This window comes from Dendroctonus ponderosae, unplaced genomic scaffold, assembly GCF_020466585.1.
Source record: "Dendroctonus ponderosae isolate FM_Combo_2020 unplaced genomic scaffold, Dpon_F_20191213v2 Dpon_F_20191213_4, whole genome shotgun sequence".
NCBI classification, from domain to species: domain Eukaryota; kingdom Metazoa; phylum Arthropoda; class Insecta; order Coleoptera; family Curculionidae; genus Dendroctonus; species Dendroctonus ponderosae.
In genome coordinates this window covers 10,968,907-10,987,900 of record NW_026018611.1, presented here as the reverse complement: position 1 = coordinate 10,987,900, position 18,994 = coordinate 10,968,907, and the positions used below count along the sequence as shown (strand labels likewise).

The following is an 18,994-nucleotide window of genomic DNA, read 5'->3' as shown; positions in this document are numbered from 1 at the left end:
AACTTTTGGGGCTGTGTGTTACTTGCTCACTGTGCAATGAAGATGTTGAAAACCATTTTCGAACTCGTAAAGTGACAAGAAATTAGCGGTTAAAATACTTTTTCGTTATATTAAATTGTGTCTCAGGTGTTGAAGATTTGTGTTAGCATATGCAATAAGTTTAGCAAATTAATAAAGAAAATTAGTCGCTTCTTTGAAGGCATAACCAAAGAATCTGGGTCTTGGATCATGTGCTACGATATACACGTCGTTACCAACACCAAAGAACTAAAGTATTGAAATTTACGTTCGTTTTACTTAAATTGCACCAATTTATTGCGAGAATAATTTAGTTAATAAGTGTAGAGTCGATGACGGTCAAGACGATAATCTTTGTCATTTATTATATGCCAATAAATCGAAGAAAAGTGCGTAGTGTAATACCGGTATTAGAAAATATTAAAATTACCAAGGAAACAAAAACATAGCGTCTCTATACTTTAACTCTCAACATTTAGAAAAAAACTTTTAAGTTGTAGAGTAAAGAGACTTAATTTACATCCGGTATATTCAACACGAATTGAACGCATGCAAAATATGTAGCGTGTAATATTTAAGTATTACCAATTACACATACAACAAATATTCATGGGTACGCTAGCGAAATGGGTTACCAGGCCCATGGGAAAATCCCAAGCCAGGCCACTTTAGTGAATCCGATTCATACCTAACAAATCGAGAACTTACCGGTGAAGATTTTTATTTACTCAACTAAACTGTACTCCTCTTGAGAAGAATCCGGAATGATTTAAAAAACTAGTTTCTGGTCACTTACTCACAGCAATGGCAACTTTTCGCACAAAAACCAAAATCACAACTAATTATCTAAAAAATCTCGGTATTTATTCTATCATTCTCAATAAGCAAACACATTATTTGATAGATAAGAAATCCTTATCTCCTCTGAAACGATCCGTTTGTTTTTCGAATGCTTAAGAATTTCAACGAGCTTCGGAGATTTTAAAATCCCTTTGCGTAATGTCTCACTCGATACTGAGCATTATTTTACTTTTGTTGCAAAATGCTATGAATAAGCATCTTAGTAATTGCCTGTAAGCTTATATGAGTTCAAAAACAGTGTAAACAGATAGATTTGAAGACATGCTGTTTGCGTTGTTCAAATGAGACAAGTAAAATAGTTTGTAAGTTGTTGACCGTCCAAAGATATCCGCAGTTCAAATGATCCACGGTGATCTTGAATTTTCGATACCGAACTTTGTAGTCTCTCGTAGAGGTAACTGGCGATATGCCATCAGCTGGTGTCAATTGACTATTCATAGTATCTTAAGGAGTGTATCGATGACGGATATTAATACGCAGATTATTATTTAACTTGTACTTTTGACTGGCGATTCGAACATTTTGTCCTAACTGACCAAGCAAGCTAATTGCAGATATCAGCAAGATTTCAAAGTAGAGAAAACATATATTTTATTCTCTGATTATTCGAGATATGATGTGAGCATATCTCAAACGCCAATCAAGTCCTCACCTATTGCACCTTAGTCGCTATAAAATGATAAAGCCTACTTGAAAATTTTAATATCTGTCTTATCAAACGCTCATCGAAGATCAAGTTCTGCTCCTGCTAGGTAACGTTCATTTTAGAATCATCAAAATTTTATTATTTCTCCACTCATTAAACCCGCCTTAATTTTGCTAGTCCAACTGTACAGACGAATACAATTTATTCCGATGCTTAGTGTATATTTATGACGTAGACTATTGGATAGCCTACTTCGCCTTTCTATTATGATACGTTATCTCTGAATTGCTAAATTACTGCTTTCTATGGCAAATCTACAGGGTGTGTCATCTATGCTTTTATGATTCATATGTGATCCCAAATTTCCCATATTCCATTTGAGACAATGTGGGGGATTACTTGATGAATGGAGCTGTTAGCCATATTTTTAAGGAGTTCAATCGCCGTTTGGTAAACTGTTAGTAGGTATAGCTGAATATTTCAAATAAAGCATTGAAAAATTTGCTTAAACTTATAAAAATGTCGAACATACATACAGTATATTCTTCTTGGCGAGACTCCAAATTAGGCCACAGTAAATTTTCAATTTTTAGGAGTTGACACAGTGCGCCGACTTAACGCACCGGCGCAGTAACTCAGTTCCATTGCTGAGAAAATATTGATGACTTCTTTCTACTTGTTTTAGATTTATTTTAATGGCTATTTATTAATAATATTTTTGAAATGTCTTCAAATTTCTTGGGCAAGTTACTTTTTCTTCTAAATGCTCAATTTTCTAAAGTTTAACTTAAAAATACTTAAGGTATTTTACGCGAAAAATTATGAAATAAATCTCGAATCCTTCGTCGCTTTGTAAAAAGTTTTTAAATCCCTTTCCAGCTTCATATTTGGAACAAAAATAAAATAATTTCCCATCAAAAAACGAACAGAATAAGCGAAAGTTTATAACAGATTATTTGGAAATCTCGTCACCTCCATACCTCTGAACTGTAAGAGTTTGTAGAAAAAATGGTGGTTTTTTAGTTTTAACTGATTTTTTGTTTGCTTCACTTTCTACTCAAAAATGCTCTATTTTGTAGAGTTTCAGTTACATAAAAATTAATACCTTAGTAAAAATTTTTTCGGCGTCGAATTCGGGACAAAACCGTTATTACTTATTTCTCCGAAAATCATTAAAGGTAGAAAACCGTTAATCGAAAACGCAAAAAAATCGCATTTTTTTTTTAGTTTTACTTAAAATGCTGACAATTTTTAGGTATTTTCTGTGAAAAATAAAAAGATAAATTTTATTTATATTCATATCACTCGCCTCCTTCACCGCTTTGCAAAAATTTTTGCTAAACTTTTTCAGCATCGAATTATGAACAAAACCGAAATAATTATTTCTTTCAAAAATATTTTCCAAGATGTTTTTCCAAAAATATTTTCTCGAACTGAAAAAGCGAAAGTGTATAATCATTTATTTCGAAAACTCTTTGAGACTGGGGTTTCTTCACTTGGTGCGCACCGTTTGCCTCTCGAAATTATCAAATGTGAAAGGTAGCGTTAATTTTAACGGGCAGTACAACGATTTTGATTTTATGAATCAAATACTGTGCGTTTTAGGGATTTTTTAAAGATTCTGTTACCAGAAAACGTTCGTTTGAAGTCAAGTTGCAATTTATTTCAATTTATGAAAAAAAGATGATGTAGTGAAGTATAGTGTAAGTGAAATTTTGCAGCTCTGCTATAAAAGTTATTTAATTAAAGTATACAATGATATGCAGGTACGTATATTATAGCTTTGATACCTCAGTAGAAAGCCCAAGTTTTCTAACATTGAATTCTTCTAGCTAAATATCTATTTAATATTTCATAATTCAACAAAATACTTATTGCTAAAAATTGTTATTTGCAAGAAAATAGGAATATTTTTTCGCAAAAACTAAGGCTGCTTCAAGATTTTGCAAAGAGTACAAAAATGTAAAAAAACGATTAGTGCTTCGGCCCAAGTACTGGTAGTATCGTGGGGGGACCCGATGGGTTCGGCGAGTAGGCGTTAAAGGCCCTTTTCGCCATCTCTGCGGTGCCTCTAAAAACCTCATTGAGGCTTGCTACCTGTCGGTTACTTAACCATATGTGAGGTTCGGCAGTTATTGGGCTCTCAGAAGATCCGCCAATGGACGGGCCCGCATGTTTACTTGTTTCTGTTCTGCCACTTTGTTCACGGCATCCCAGCAGTCCTGGAGCAGTCTACTGCCCATATTAATACTTGAGAGTGCCTTGAGAGCAGCCTGGCTGGCAGAGTAGATCTCGGTCACTTGCTCTAGCCCTTCTGTAACCTCCCTATCTGTGGCAACCTCGAGGATTGCATATGATTCCTCCTGAAACACTCGTCCATTTTTCCAGCGAAAAGAACTCTCCCCTGTTGATGTCTTGTGGGTACACGCTTGCTCCAGACCGTCGTAATGGGCGCCCATGAGCCTATGGTGTACCAACATTGCTCCCCCTTTCGCACAGCCACTGTCCTAGTATTCCAACTTGTTTTTATTGGGATTTCCACCTTAACTTTCCTTTCGCACCTAAGTTCGCTGTCAGGTGGGACCACCTTGCTGACCATCCTCTGTAAAAAAGACTATTAGTGCGTCGACCATAAAAGTGAGTTAATTACCGTAACCAAATAAAAAGTCATGGTAATTTTGACAAAGCGAAAAAAGTGGGTTGATCGATAGAACGATAAAAATGTGAGGCTTACATAAGAATAAATTCACAGCCGATTCTCGCGTTAGTTCAAAAAACAACATTTTTGTGAAGCACTTTGACCATCAATAGATTAGCCAGACATTTTTTTAAGAATACTGTCTTAGTATATTTTTGATCTTGTGCCCACGGTATACCCGATAAATATTGATGTATTCTACGATTTTTACAGTTTTCACTTAAATTTTATAATGAATTCGAAGTTAAACTTGCTATAAAATATCTACTGGAATGTGCTAAGCGCGCTTGGTTGTGCCATACTTTTCTATTTTTTAATTTTCAAAATAACGGACATATTTTCTATTGACGACTATGCATCTTCAAATTTTTACATCTTTAAATAGTTCATTTCTCCCATGCGAATGGGAAAATCCATTCCTTCCATTGAGAAAAATGGTCGCTGCAGATTGATTAAATAGAAAACATTTGGCCAACATCAAAGCCAATTAATTTTTATATTTTATAAATCCTCAATCGAGCAAATGTACTTTTCAGCATTCGAAAAAAATCTCTCTTCAGAAAATTTTGTAATAATGGAGATAAAAAAACAGAATCCTTAGCGGATCCTATGAAATAAACTTTGTATTCGAATTGTAGCTCATTAAATAAATTATCTGCGTAATTCCAGATAAAATTGTTAATTATGGAATAACGCAAATTGAAATTAATAAAGCAACTTAATTTTCTCTATTATGAAAAAGTTGCAATATTTTATAAAGGCATGTACCCAGTATAAACCTGATAATGAAAAGATGGACAAATTAATGCGACATTCGCCATGATAATTTGGGTACTACATTCACCATTAGAAAGGAGTTGCAAGATATTTTTCGAAAAAATTTGCTTTTGTATTTACATTTTTTACAGGTTGTCGATTTCCTTAATACATACAACATATTTTTCGTATATTGTAGCTTCGCTTTCGGTTTGTGTTGAGAAAATCTGTTTAAACCGTTTCATGTTGCCTTTGGGGGGATTCGAATCTGTGCGTACATCTTACGGTTTTAAAAATGCAAAAGCGACAAAAGATTTAAACCGCATGGATAATATGTTTTATACTTCTATTTGTATGGGATTTTTATATTTTATTAAAACAATATAGTTGAAATTATGCCCTGAAGTGCAAAACTGCTTTTAAAATCTAACGTTTGTTATAATTTCTACTCTAATGTGCAAAATATTTAAAAAACCATTAAATGATTTGCGAAATATATTTCTTTTGTATGCTGCTGATCTTTTTCGTTTTTGTACGTGTTCTAGTGCAATGTAGTAAAGATCAAATATATCAAAGACATTATCCAAATATTTAAGCAGTTTACCGCCAGCCAAAAACCCCCTTTTATACATTTATTGCCCTTTGTACAAATACAGTCATGAGTACTATTTACCCCGGGTACATAACCGACGTATATACCAGTAGTTAATTTTATTGTTCTTTATTGGTATCACGTTTGGCAAACGTAAATACCAAACAAGGACAGTTCCGCAAACTAACTGGATTATCATAGTACTCTTTCGACTTGCACAATGAAAAAATTGTAGGAAATTGCCGACTTAAAAAACGAAAATGAGTGGTAGAGGAAAGTACTTGCCTAGTTCCCAACTTTACGATGCAAAATATTCTACAGTACAGGTATTTAATTATTTTATTTTATTTCAAATTTCAAAATATATTTTGGAATTAAATTACTTATTTGATTTGATTTTCTACTAATTGTTTTTTGTTGGTAAAATGGAACTACAACTTTTAAATCCCAATGAATTGAAGTTAATGTAATTAAGAAAGATAGAAAACAGAGGGAAATAAAATTTTAGAGCCATCTATTTATTGACTAATTTCTTTACGAACCGTATTTAGTCATTATTTAGCAAAAAGTCATTTTTTTTATTCCCTCTTTTTGAAATACGTATTATCGACAAATTCTTAATATTTTGAAAATATTTTCTCATTTACGTGGCCATTACCAGCTTTATTTCCGCAAATCTACTTAATAGAGAAGAATAAAGTTTCACAATAATGGAAGATTTTGAAAGTTTGTAGAATGGAATTTTAGCTTGAAATTGTTTAATTTTGCGCATTTGGGTCTGCTTATAAATCCTTCTAATAGAATAGTATTTACATAATATTTAGGAATTATTAATTATAAATAGTTATTAAAGAGCTTTTAATTAATTAATTTTATATTTTGCTGCTTTCATTAACATGAAAATTCCATAAAACCAGTACTGTTAAGAAATAATTAATTTTTCTATAGACCAGTTTAGAAACAAGTTGTAATTAAACACACGTTTTGCAATTTTACTGTCTTGCCTTATAGTATTTCAACAAATCTTTAGAAGATTTATACGAAACATTAAGGGAAAAACAATTATGCGATAAACGGAAGCTGAAAGAACTGGAAAAAGCTAGACGAAGAGAATTTGAGATATATCAAGGTAATAGAGAAAAACATTCCAAAGTTCGTGTTCAAGCACTAAATGGCAAATCTTGAGCGACAAAATATTAATTCCTTTTGTCAACGGTTTTTGTTCCTTTTCTGCTTTTGTAGGAAAGTTTTATAGGGGTTGTGCTAAAGTATGGAGAAACACTTTTGGATATTTTGGGGAAGAGTGGCTGTTTTTGGCCGCTCTCGGAATATTCGTTGCCATTATAAGCTATTCAATCGATCAAGGAGCTGCAATGTGCGGTAAAGGTATATGTATATGGGAAAATTGCACAAATGCCGCAGAAAAACTTTCAATGATTTTCAGCTCGAGCAATGTTATTCAGCGAACTGGCTGATCGATACTTTGCGAAATGGGTGGCCTGGGTGTCAATCCCTGTCGTTTTAATCCTGTGGGACGTCGGTATTACCTCTCTAATTGCCCCTAAAGCAGTAGGTAAGCCCTTCGTATCCTTCCGGCTTCGGGCGCCTATCAGCAATCATTTTAATTAAGTTAAAATACTGTTTAGGTTCCGGTGTACCTCAAATTAAAACATGCCTTCGAGGCATCTACCTCAAAGAGTACCTAACTTTTCGCGTGCTAATTGCAAAATGGATGGGAATTATGGCTACTCTTGGCAGCGGATTACCCTTGGGGAAAGAAGGGCCCTTGATTCAAATGTCCAGTATATTGGTAACCAAAATGGGCAAATACTTCTCCAGTTTCAAGAGCGTTTATTTGAATGAGAACAAAAAATTGGAGCTAATAGGTGCCGCGTATGCAGTGGGAGTTGCGTGCACTTTCAATGCTCCTATTGGAGGTACTTTGTTTTTTTTTATACAATAAGTGTTGCGTTTTATTTACAGGATGTGCAGGTTTTCATCTGTTACTTCCAGTAAATGCAGAACGTGTACAAATGAAAAGCAGGTTTAAATAAACATACATGGTTTTTTGATTTGCTTTCCAAATCGGTATTGCAAAATATTATGCAAAACAAATAAACGCTTTCTAGGCCATACAGAGCACACCTAGATAAATTTACATTTATTTGTTGTCAAAATGTCGGAATCATTGAAAATTCTTGCAGCTGCAAGAAGCGCTTGAAAAGAAATTGTCTACGACAATAACGGGCAAGAATAGTTAAGAATTGAACGAGAATCATTTCGTCGCTTTTTCGTTTTCTTCTTGCTACGAATAGCTTTATTTTCATAGCTAATATAATTGACAAAGGTATTTATCTTTCATTTTCAACAACAAAATAGAAACGTTAATGTAACTTTAAGAACACAAATAATTAAAAATCACATTATAATGGATTATAATAAAAAAACTATTTTCTCTCATGCATGTTTTACACCGTTAATATAGTCGTAAGTTTGTAATATTGTGGGTAAATTTTTTTTTCCAATTACTGGAACTAAATTGAAAACATATTCATAATTTAAACTTAGTTTCGCAGTTTTGCTAAAAACACAAATAAATAAAATAATCGGTTACAATATTTTATTTTACAACAGGTTTGATAAATAACTCCTGAGTCTTTAATTTTATTTAATTTTTTTATAACTTCCTATTTGTGCTTCATTACTTCATTACGTTTTTCATTACTAGTTTAATATTGTAATTTTTTTCAATTTTACTAAATTGAAGTTTAAAAAAGTTATTTTAAAAATTACATAGTCCATTGCACCTCTCTGTGTTAATGGGGATGGGATGTCTTATGTAATTTTTCAATTTATTTTTACTAGAATGACTATCTTTTTTTATTATTCAACAAAAAACGAACAAATATGATTCCAATCTACCATTGAAATATAATTTCGTAATTGCGTAATCTACATAAATGTATATCAAACTGTTTATTTGTATTGCTGGATTTCACTATTTTATCCATAGTAAAATTAATTATTTCCTTAAGCATTAAACTGTTCCCTTAAATACTTCAAATTTTACATTCTTTGCAATGCTAATTTAATATTTTTTTTCGGAAAAATTGCCTTTATTTTTGTTAATGTTTGTTGATAAAAAATATGGATAATTTTTTTCGAATTAAATCAACATATTTCCTAAACGCATAGTAATATTTTTTAATGAAATAGAATTTTTTTAATTTACTTACTAATTTTACTAATTACAATGAAATCGACGTCTTTCAAAACCAAATATGTTTTTTATAGGAGTACTTTTCAGTGTTGAAATTTCAACAGCTTATTATGCTGTACGAAATTACTGGAGGGGATTCTTTGCTGCAGTTTGGGGTGCCACTGTTTACAGGTACACTGTGCCACTGTTTACATTTTGTAGGTCCGCTTGTATAGGAAAACCACATTTAGCGCTAATTGTTAGAGAGTAGTGTATTTATTCAATACTATTTTAATTAAAATTATTTTTGAAATTTTAATATATTTATATTCAAGAACGCTACATTTTCATGTTCGTTCTAGCAATGAATTTGGCGTTCCGATAGATTTGGAACCACAGAGACCAAGAAACAAATTATTATTGGAGCATTTTTCTAATAGCATAAATGCTAATGCCGCTGAGAAATTCCAAACTTGCATGAGAACATACAAAGCATCAAGAAATTAATGCAACAAAATGTGTTAACGTATTCTTTACAAACGTTCCCTTATCGGTGTTTTCAGCTTTTCTCTTGGCGTTTTTAAAGCAACATCTTTCTGAAGTTCTCATCTAAAAACAGAACAGAATAAGATAAACTGTTAATCCAACATCTGACTAGCAATAACCGATTGAATTCTTTAGCTCCAATTGTTGATATGATTAGAAGATTTTTTCTCACGAATTTCGACAAACTTTTTTATATATATAATAACATTTTTGTCGGTTTAATAAAAAAAATATTAAAGTTTTTATAATTTTCCGATTGCCTGTATATTTGGTATGCTTTTCAACCATACATTTCTACTATATTTCTGTGATTCGCGGAATCAATGAATTATTGAAATAAGTTTTTAAAAAAATTAAATTGTGTTTTTGGGTATATTTGTGCGTCATTTCTTGGCAAGGTGTTTCATAGAAAAATATTTTTTTCTTTTAATAAGAATAATTCTTAATGCATTCTTTTAAATACTTAGACGTTTCCAAGACTTTTTCAAAACTAAGTCAATCTAGAATTTAATAATGAAAGAAGCAAACGATTCTCACATAAACTATTAATCGATTAAACCTGAGAATTCGCCAGTTTCAATTATTATATGCTTCTAATTAAAATTGTTTGAAGAAAATTTTTCATTTTTGTTCAAAACTCACATCTAGGTTTCTTGTATAAATGTACACTTTCAATTGCTTTCAACTGTGCTCCCATTAGTTAATAATCGTATCGCTTTTTGATCATTTTATTGGCGTGCTGCAATTAAAATTACTTTATTTTCAGATTATTATACGTTTGGATTGATGGTACTGATACAATCCGAGTAGTTTTTCCAACTAAATTTATCACCGACTTTCCATATGATCCTTTGGAGTTGATATCGTTTGCCATTTTGGGGTCGGTATCACAATTCTGGCAATTTTGTATTTAAATTATAAAATGCTTTCTAGAGTGCTTTGCGGCTTGGGAGGGTCATTTTACATCTTCATTTTAAGAGCTTTCAATAGGCACATGAAGAAGAATAGACGTATTAACTGGATTAAAAAAACAAAGTAAGTTTAAAAAAACTGAAAAATATCAGAAGGTATTTGTCCCTTTGTCTGTTTTGGTTGAATGTATACGCAATGTACGATACCAAATTCTAATCGTGCGGATAATACACATTTTATGCTTATGCTGCTTATTTTTTATAATATATTTTACTTTCAGTCGATTTGTCTACCCATTTTTCATCATATTAATAATTTCAACAGTAACATGGCCTCCCGGTATTGGTCAATTCATAGCATCCGATCTGATTCCCAAGGATCAGGTGGTTCAACTTTTTAGCGACTTTACTTGGACTCAAGCTAATCATACTCTTGAACAGCAAGAAGTGTTGAAACACTGGACCACAAGATGGACAGGAATCTATGCTAATTTGGTTTTGTTTATATTTTATCAAGTAAGTGAATTGAATCATATAATCGAAATGGTCAACTAATCGCCGAAGCATTCTACTAAAAGTGCAATATTTAATTATAATTAACCCAAGAATGAAATAGACTCAAATTATTGGGGAATTTTTGATACTGCCGCCATCTATTTAACTTGGATTAGGCAGCAATATACATCTCGTTGTCAATTTTTTTAAAATAGAGGGCAAGTTTTTCTCACCATAATGCTACCATTATACCTAACGACAAAAAGAGTGCATTTCAACATGAAAAAATATAATTTTTTGCAATTCCTTTTGCAATCACTTTTTAGTTTAGCTTTAAATTATTCTCTGTTGCTTGCAATATGTAAGTAACAGAGGCTCGCCCAGAATGTTTACTTTTTTCAACCATCTAAATCAAAGGCGAAGACTCGCATACAAGGACTTAATAAAACACTATTAAATGCTACAACATTTTGTCACTTAAATTGTTTATTTAATCTTTTGAATACTTTACGTTAGTTACTGTTATATTATTAAAGATTTAAAGATATTCCCGAAAACAGTAGGGACACAAAAAAACTCTAAAAATAAATATCTAGTTTCGCATGATCATCGCGATTGGCAATTTTTTTTCGGCATCTTGTGCCAAGTTCCAAACCGTTATAAGCGCAAATAGTTTAACATTCCATCTACCATTGAATTGTCGATTAATTTACTTTTATAGCCTTTTATCATAGTGACAAGTCAAAGATGTGAAAAAGTCTTCTAAATACTGATCACTTTTCAGAAGTCCACTTTAACATAAAATATTTCGGCCGTTATTGCTTCTGCATGAACCTGAACAGGCCCTTCTTGGCTTCATACTCGTGATGGCAAAGGTCGGATGGTTCCCAATATAAATTAATACACATTTTTGTGTATAGTTGATACACATTTTTGTATATACCTAATACTAGTGACAAATTTTACTTCCATGCACTGAAAAATTGTCGGCATGTTAGTACTAATTTCGTGAGATTTTTCTAGACCTTCTAGTGTGTTCTAAAAACTATTTTCTTATAACTTGAACCTGGAAAACCATGGCGACTTGAGTATATGTTTATTTCATATTTATGCACAAAATAAATTGAATAAAGGAGGAAAATGGAAACAAGTAAACAGAGGATAGACAGTCGAAGTGAACGTTAAAGTAATGAAAAAGAAAATATTGACATTTTATTTATTATTTGCTCAGATATGTAATTCGCAGTACTTATATTCAGATGTGAAATATTGGAAAATATTGCGTGACTGGAAATTATAATATTGAAAAACAAATTAGCGTCATTATTTGTTGATATAACATCACTTTAAGCTTAACAATTAACATTAAGGAAATGTTCTGCTTACGAAGCCGCAGAATGCAATTCTTAATTTTGTAAGACAATTAACACGATACGCCACAACTGAATATGAACATACTTTCATTGGTTGTCACACTGTTCTTATCAATATTGTTTTTAAGTTTGTAGCATCAATTTTGGCTGCTTCAATGCCAATTCCATGCGGTACTTTTATACCCAACTTTAGATCAGGGGCAGCTCTTGGACGTATTGGAGGCGAACTAATGGCCACTTGGTTCCCTCAAGGTAAAATTAAAGAGTCTTAGAAATCATACACCAGCTTACACTAGCAAAATGGAACAGTTTTGAAATAAGAAGCACAAAGAATAACTAAGATCAAGGACGAAAACGCATTTAGTTTAACGTTTGGGATTAGTGATAATTAAGAACAACAACTAGAGTGTTGAAGTTGCTCCAGTGCTGTTTTAAATTTGTTTCGTGATTATGTGAATGATTATTTTAGAACCCGTAAAACGTTTTTAAAAATACTCTTCTCATTTTAAGAATTTTAGAAATTTGTTTTTCAATTCAATGATCCATAGATATAAAACTACCAAAAACGGAAAGTTTCCAATCAAACAAAACATTTAATTAGTTCTTATGATTTGGTCAGGGCCGCGCGAAACTAAACGTATCAATATTAATTTAGAGAGAACTACAAAAAAGTCATATAAATCGTAAGGATAAAAAGGCAAACATTTCTTAACATCCCAAAACCTTGTAGTTCGACAGCGAAGCTTTTGCAGATCTATATCAATTAGAAAATTTTCACCCTGGTTTAAGTTGACTTTCTAATAAATTCTCATACAAAACGAGTTCCATTATCCATTATAGGTACATAATGTTGAATTAATTTTAAATTGGATAAATGCACTTAATTGAAAGAACTGCTTAAAATGATCTTAAAACCGTTCTGATAACAATCCACATAAACAAAGGACTTGGTGAGATGATATAGAATCAATATTCTTAAGCCACGTAGAAAACTTTTAAATTTTTAATTTTTTTTCCAACTACCTGCCCTTGATTTTTCGCAACAAGTTGTTCAGTTACTATCCATGCAATCTGATTTAGGTGTCCGATATAAAGGAAAAATTACTAAAATTCTACCGGGAGCTTATGCGACAGTGGGTGCAGTCGCATGGAGCGGTGCTGTAACTCACACTCTTTCCACCAGCGTGATTATGTTCGAAATGACATCCCAAATAAGCCACGTAATACCGGTTTTGATTTCCAATTTAATTGCGAATGGAATTGCCCGATTTTTCACTCCTAGCGTATACGATTTAGCTATACAGGCTGGAAATTTGCCGTTTTTACCCGACTTGCTGCCCAGCAGTAGTGGTAAGACTGATGTTTTGAAAACAACTTCCAAATGCTTCAAGTAGAGACTTATTAACTTGCAGCCATATACCAAATATACGTTGAAGACTTTATGGTCCATGATGTAAAATTTGTTTACCTGGGAATGACCTATGAAGAATTGAAGAATATTCTTAAGTCCAACAAGCAAATTAGGGTTTTTCCGTTGGTCGATAATGCTCGCAACATGATCCTGTTGGGAAGTGTTGCAAGAAACGAGCTCATTGAGCTGATTGAACGACAAATTGGGTTCGGCAGGCGAATGGAAGTTATAAAACATAAAGATGACACGAATAATGAGAAGAATATAGCCGATGAACTGCTTGAAGAAAAGTTGCCTGAAGTAAGTTTGAAGCTAATTAGTTGCAGTTTTGAATCATTGTCCTTGTAGGATGCTTTGAGACAGAGAATTTTCAGCAAATACAACTTGAATATGATGGGATTTCCTGGCAGTTCTATAAAAAAGAAAAATGACGTTAAAGAGAAGGTAAGAGAAAAATGTGAACTAAATCTTGCTATAAAGTGGGGGTGAGTTTAAAACTAAATGTAATCCTAAAGAGAGTTTATTTATTAAATGAAAATTAGAACCTGGGGCCAATAAACTCCACTTGTAAATTCCGCTAAAAAGTTTCAAGTATTCAATGGCGACATGCGAAGTTGATGTTATTTTAAGTGCGCTTTTATCTCGACTAACTCGTGAAGACGGTTATTTATATATGAATATGAAATGAGAGGCATAAAATAATTCTTTCAAAACACAGACTGATCCACAAATATTTTTCCAACGCGGTCTGGCATTTATGTTAAAAATGCTGAGAATCTTACTCTTTTTATATGACCTGACACATTTTCCTATGATGGAGGCAATTTCTTTTCTAGAAAATTCACCCACAACTGATATTTATCATCATCATTCTGCACTATTAATCCAAATCCACAGTGATAACATTTTGAGTATTTAAACAAAAATGTTTTTCATTCACGCAAACACAATTAAGAAAGAACTGAAACTCCGTCTTTCGATTGAGCCGGATTTGACAATAAAACAATTATAAGAACCGACCTGAGTGGTCAATATTTAAAGGGTCATACAACACGATAGGATCTATTTTTTAGATCTTAGTTGGCGCAAACGTTTCTCCTTTGGAATTTAAGAAAATTGGTTTTTGCTATTCACATGACCATCTTAGGGACGTTCAATTCAATTGAAAATTTCGGTTCATTCTTTTTCTCTACTTTAGCCTACTTTTCTTCTAAATTTACAACACTGTAGGGTACGGTTTGATTTTATCTGCAGCACCGTCCCAACTTAGTAAATATCCAGAAACTTATTTTTCAGAAACAGGTATTTCATAGCTGCTTCCTATTGATTTATACATTTTTTATTCATCTCGAAGCACTTAACTTTTAAATATCATTGCAGCTCAGAGTGATTAGAATTTGCGATCTACCAAAGGAAGAACAAGACGCTTGGGAGCAAAACCAATTGAGTGAAGAAATTGACTTAGGATCCAGCCAAATTGATCCTGCTCCTTTCCAGCTGGTGGAGAAAACGTCGCTTTTAAAAGTGCATTCTCTGTTTTCCATGATGCATCTCAACACTGCATACGTAACTGCAATAGGAAAATTGATTGGAGTGGTTGGTGTCAAGGAATTGAGGAAAGCAATAGAGGATGCCAATAATGGACAGTTGCCTGTTGTTGAAAATGGGATAACGGAGGGAAAAAGGGAAGAAACTTTCGCGTTACTGAAGAAGGGTTAAAAACCTGACTTCTCAATTGAATGGGTTTTCTTCATTTATTTCAATAATTTAATTTCAGGTCCTTGTTTAACTTAATACCTTAATAGCCACTAACAAAATCAGTCATTAGCTCATTAGTTCAAATTCATTAAATTTGTTAAAACTTGTGGTGGGTTTTATTTGCTATATAGTAATAAACAGGGTCCTTATCATTATATACGTTATTAACTACTTTTTGCGCGTCCTAAATAAACTAGTGGGCAACACTTTGTTGAGTTGCGCTTTTGAGTTGTTCCAGTTCTCGGAGTTAATGAGTTATAACTCATTTATTAATGCGCAATTAAGCTTTGAGTCCGTGTAATTAATCTTGGATACTCGAGACTGGAATCGTGACCTTCAGACAAAGATTTAACAGACTTAAGAATTTTTCCATTGGTATTGGCGGGATTAGTAGGTATAGTATCTTAACGAACAATTTAAATGAAATTATTTCCTGCATAGGAATAATAGTGCTTTTAAAGCGGTGATATTTAAAATTTCTGGTTTTACTGTATACATACTGAACTAAAATATTCGCCGGAACAGTAAGTAAAACGGACCGATTTTCAAAAAACAAGCTTGATGATGATGGTTTCTTTAAAACGAACTTCAAAGATAGTTAAATGGTGCTCTTACACTTTCTTAAGCCGCCACTTGGGCTAAAGAATGTAATCGGTTTTGCTCCAAGTTGATACAAAAAAATTTAATATCGAACATTTCGAATTTTTCGCAATAATATTTAGTGCGGTATTTAGAGCTTTATTTTATTTGCCTGATAATAGAGCAACTATTTTCTCACTGAATAAAAGTTTAATCAGTTCAGATTTCAGCTATTCCAATTATTTTCTTCTCTCGCTTGAATGCTGCTTTGAAAACTGCTTGAATCAAAGATAGAGAAAAATGGATTGACTGAACAGTTTTCGATAAGGATTTCGAATGCTTAACACATTCTCTGCCACTTTCTCCATTCAATATTTTTTACCTTTCAATGTCCTTAAAGGACCTTATTGATCTAACTAACAATGAAGCAAATCTAAGTTATAATCAATTTAATTTTTCAAACTTAATAAAATTCAACAGGTAAGGTAGTTTTTCCATTAATTTAATCATTTTTCGAATCGCTTAAATTTGAACTGATACTGAATAAGACGATAAAAAGACGATTAGTAAAAAATGGTAGTAAAATCCTTTTATTTGGGTAGGTATTTTCTTTGTACTGAAAAAGCCGAATTAGTTGTCATTTATTACGAATTTAGGCTAGTAATTTATTAATTATTACCTATAACTAAATAAATGTTCATTTGCACTAATTATAACCTCATAATAAAAAGGTGAAGAAGTAGTTTCTTTATAATCATATTGAATATGAAGACATTCTAGGTTTTCTTGAACTAATTTACATTTTTAATGCTATGGACATTTTTGGAAGGGAAATTTGGAATCGTTATACAATCAAAAATTCATGTGATTGCTAGAAAATTGCAAATGAGCATTAAGAAAATCATCTTTTACACATTTACTTATTTACCATACTACATTTTTTTTCAATTTTTTAAGGAAAAACTATTTTAGTGTTATATTAAAACTGTACTAACATATTAAAATTTCTCTATTTTAGAAATCGACTGGATATCAATTTCAGTCCGTATGTTTTGGATGATGAAACGTTTCTATATTATAGGGGGTTATTTAAAATATTTTTATTTAAGTGTTTAAAAGTGAGATAAAGATAAAAGTTTTAGTGTTTAAAAGTGAGATATAAAAACTAAAAAATAAATTGCCAAACAGTATAACTTTTACATTTGCAAAAAGTGGTTTTACGACAAGAAATCTGCAAATGATATTTCCGTTCAAGTAAAATGGATGTTTCCTTGATTTATTGCTCGTATATGTATATCGCCGAGTAAGTTAAATAACTATTTTACGCAAATGAAAGAGCTTGAAAGAGTGAATACAGACGAAACATTTAAAATAAGAAACCGAATTCGGAAAATTAGAAAAAATATTGTTGTTTACCATTGTTTTTTAACTTTGATCCTGAAATTTCATTAATATGTATACAGTGTGTCCCGTATAAAATTATGTACATATAAGTCTTAATTTTGTTAATTTTAATTATTTATCTTGACCGAACATAAACATGCTATACATGGTTGAAGAGCATATTTAAAGGGGAATTTAAAAATGCAGAAATTCAATATGGCGCCCATAAGAAAAACAAAAGTTGACTTCGGCCTCAATGAACATAGTGGGTCTAGATTATTTTTTACTTTATTTTCATATTCATGCTCATTTATTACCCCCCCCCCCTGAAAATTTCGTTAGTGTATCTTTTATAATAAGCAAGATATAAATGATTTTATAAAACACACTTTTTTCTTTTTTTCCCTGTATATCCGTTGCTATTCCGAGTTCAAAGAAGTTGATGACAGATTATTTATAGGCACTTGATTGCGCAACTTTTTAACCATTTGGTCTGTAACTCTAACGGTTTCCAATATCCCCATGTACATCATTTTATACTGGACACACTGTATACAGGCTGATTCAAAATTGGCGTCATTCCTTTTAAGGGGTAATAGGGGCTAACTGGGAAAGTACGAGAAAAATATTTACATTTTTTTCCGACAATTTCTAGAAGAAATTATCAGTTGAAAATCGACTTTTTTCAACTGATAAATGATTTTTCAACTTTTCAACATTTCAACTTTGTTATTAATCATTATTTTGAAAGTGTTGCATGTTTAATTGGAAGCATAATGGAATACTTAAGCATTCAAATAGAAAAATTACGATCTTTGCTTTAAATTACGAAAATTTTTGATATTAAAAAAGTTTTCTTCTACAATTTTTTGATGAAAAGTCAAAGCGGCAATGATGTTTTTTGGCATTAACAGATAGTTACACGTGGATAGCCCTTGCTTTGAATTTCCTTTCACAAATTTGCGGATATGCGATTAGTTCAGGGGAAATGCTACAGTAACATAGCAGAAGCTGAAAGAACTCATGCCAACAAAGGGCGAGGARAGTKGTTYCAGGAAGATAGTGGACGGCAATAGATGTTCGGGTTCCAGACACAGATGATCAAGTATTGGACATAATTTCAGAAGAGCCTTTCAGGGGCACTCAGAACATTGCACAACTGACACTTTCCCAGGCACCGAATAAATACTGGCTACATTCCTACCACGTATGTAAGATCACATTWAACCAATGGATTAYTGAACACCGATATAAATTGAGCAGGAGTTAATTAACCGAATACGAGAAGCTGCTCGAGAAGAGTGCATAATAAGGTGATTACACAGGCACTTCTTYGGAGTAACAAATTCAAATGTATGTTTTTGTAATTTGTAAACAAATTAATAATTCGAGATTATAAGTTTCGAAATACGTTCCGTCATTCAACGATTTCTGTTGAATTTACCGTTTCTTCTTGTCTATATAAGACAATATTAGATATATCCTGGTCTAGATAAGACTAGATTATTGTTACTTCCTCTATTTATCCATGGTGACCGGAGTTTTAAATAATTACGAAGCAACAGGTATTTACGTAATGTTAATTAGACAGATTACCTTGAAAAATATTGTTGCAGTTTTTCTAATATAGTTTTTTGCAAATTTCCCAGTTTTTAATAACCATTAGTTATTTTCACTAATTTTTCTGAACTCCTAAAACACCGCCAGACAACATCTCCAGAGGAATGAGCGCCAATTTTGAATCATCCTGTATTTCTTCATTTCTAGA

At 32.2% G+C, this 18,994-nt stretch overlaps 2 protein-coding genes across 2 annotated transcripts in view; one reads left to right on the top strand and one right to left on the bottom strand.

Annotated features, from left to right (window-relative positions):
• LOC109542154 (chloride channel protein 2) overlaps positions 1–1,240 on the bottom strand; it is a 55,717-nt gene extending 54,477 nt beyond the window's left edge. Inside the window, exon 1 of the mRNA XM_019911255.2 lies at positions 727–1,240. The gene's annotated coding sequence lies outside the window, so the exon portion shown is untranslated. The remainder of the gene's footprint in view (positions 1–726) is intronic.
• A 4,263-nt stretch (positions 1,241–5,503) lies between these two features.
• Positions 5,504–15,370, top strand: LOC109542155 (chloride channel protein 2). The gene is made up of 14 exons (XM_019911260.2): positions 5,504–5,897; positions 6,583–6,700; positions 6,814–6,957; positions 7,016–7,144; positions 7,218–7,508; positions 8,866–8,962; positions 10,083–10,196; positions 10,250–10,351; positions 10,509–10,743; positions 12,224–12,347; positions 13,176–13,445; positions 13,508–13,806; positions 13,855–13,950; positions 14,887–15,370. Exons 1-14 carry the CDS (start codon positions 5,832–5,834, stop codon positions 15,223–15,225), a joined length of 2,424 nt encoding a protein of 807 aa, XP_019766819.2. The 5' UTR covers positions 5,504–5,831; the 3' UTR covers positions 15,226–15,370.
• The last annotated feature ends 3,624 nt before the right edge of the window (positions 15,371–18,994 follow it).

Excerpts from the sequence above, each read along its gene's own strand:
- LOC109542155 (XM_019911260.2), top strand. The coding sequence starts at position 5,832 with ATGAGTGGTAGAGGAAAGTACTTGCCTAGTTCCCAACTTTACGATGCA. Across the intron at positions 6,701-6,813 it reads AGAATTTGAGATATATCAAG|GAAAGTTTTATAGGGGTTGT; the intron begins GTAATAGAGAAA and ends CTGCTTTTGTAG. Across the intron at positions 7,145-7,217 it reads AATTGCCCCTAAAGCAGTAG|GTTCCGGTGTACCTCAAATT; the intron begins GTAAGCCCTTCG and ends AATACTGTTTAG.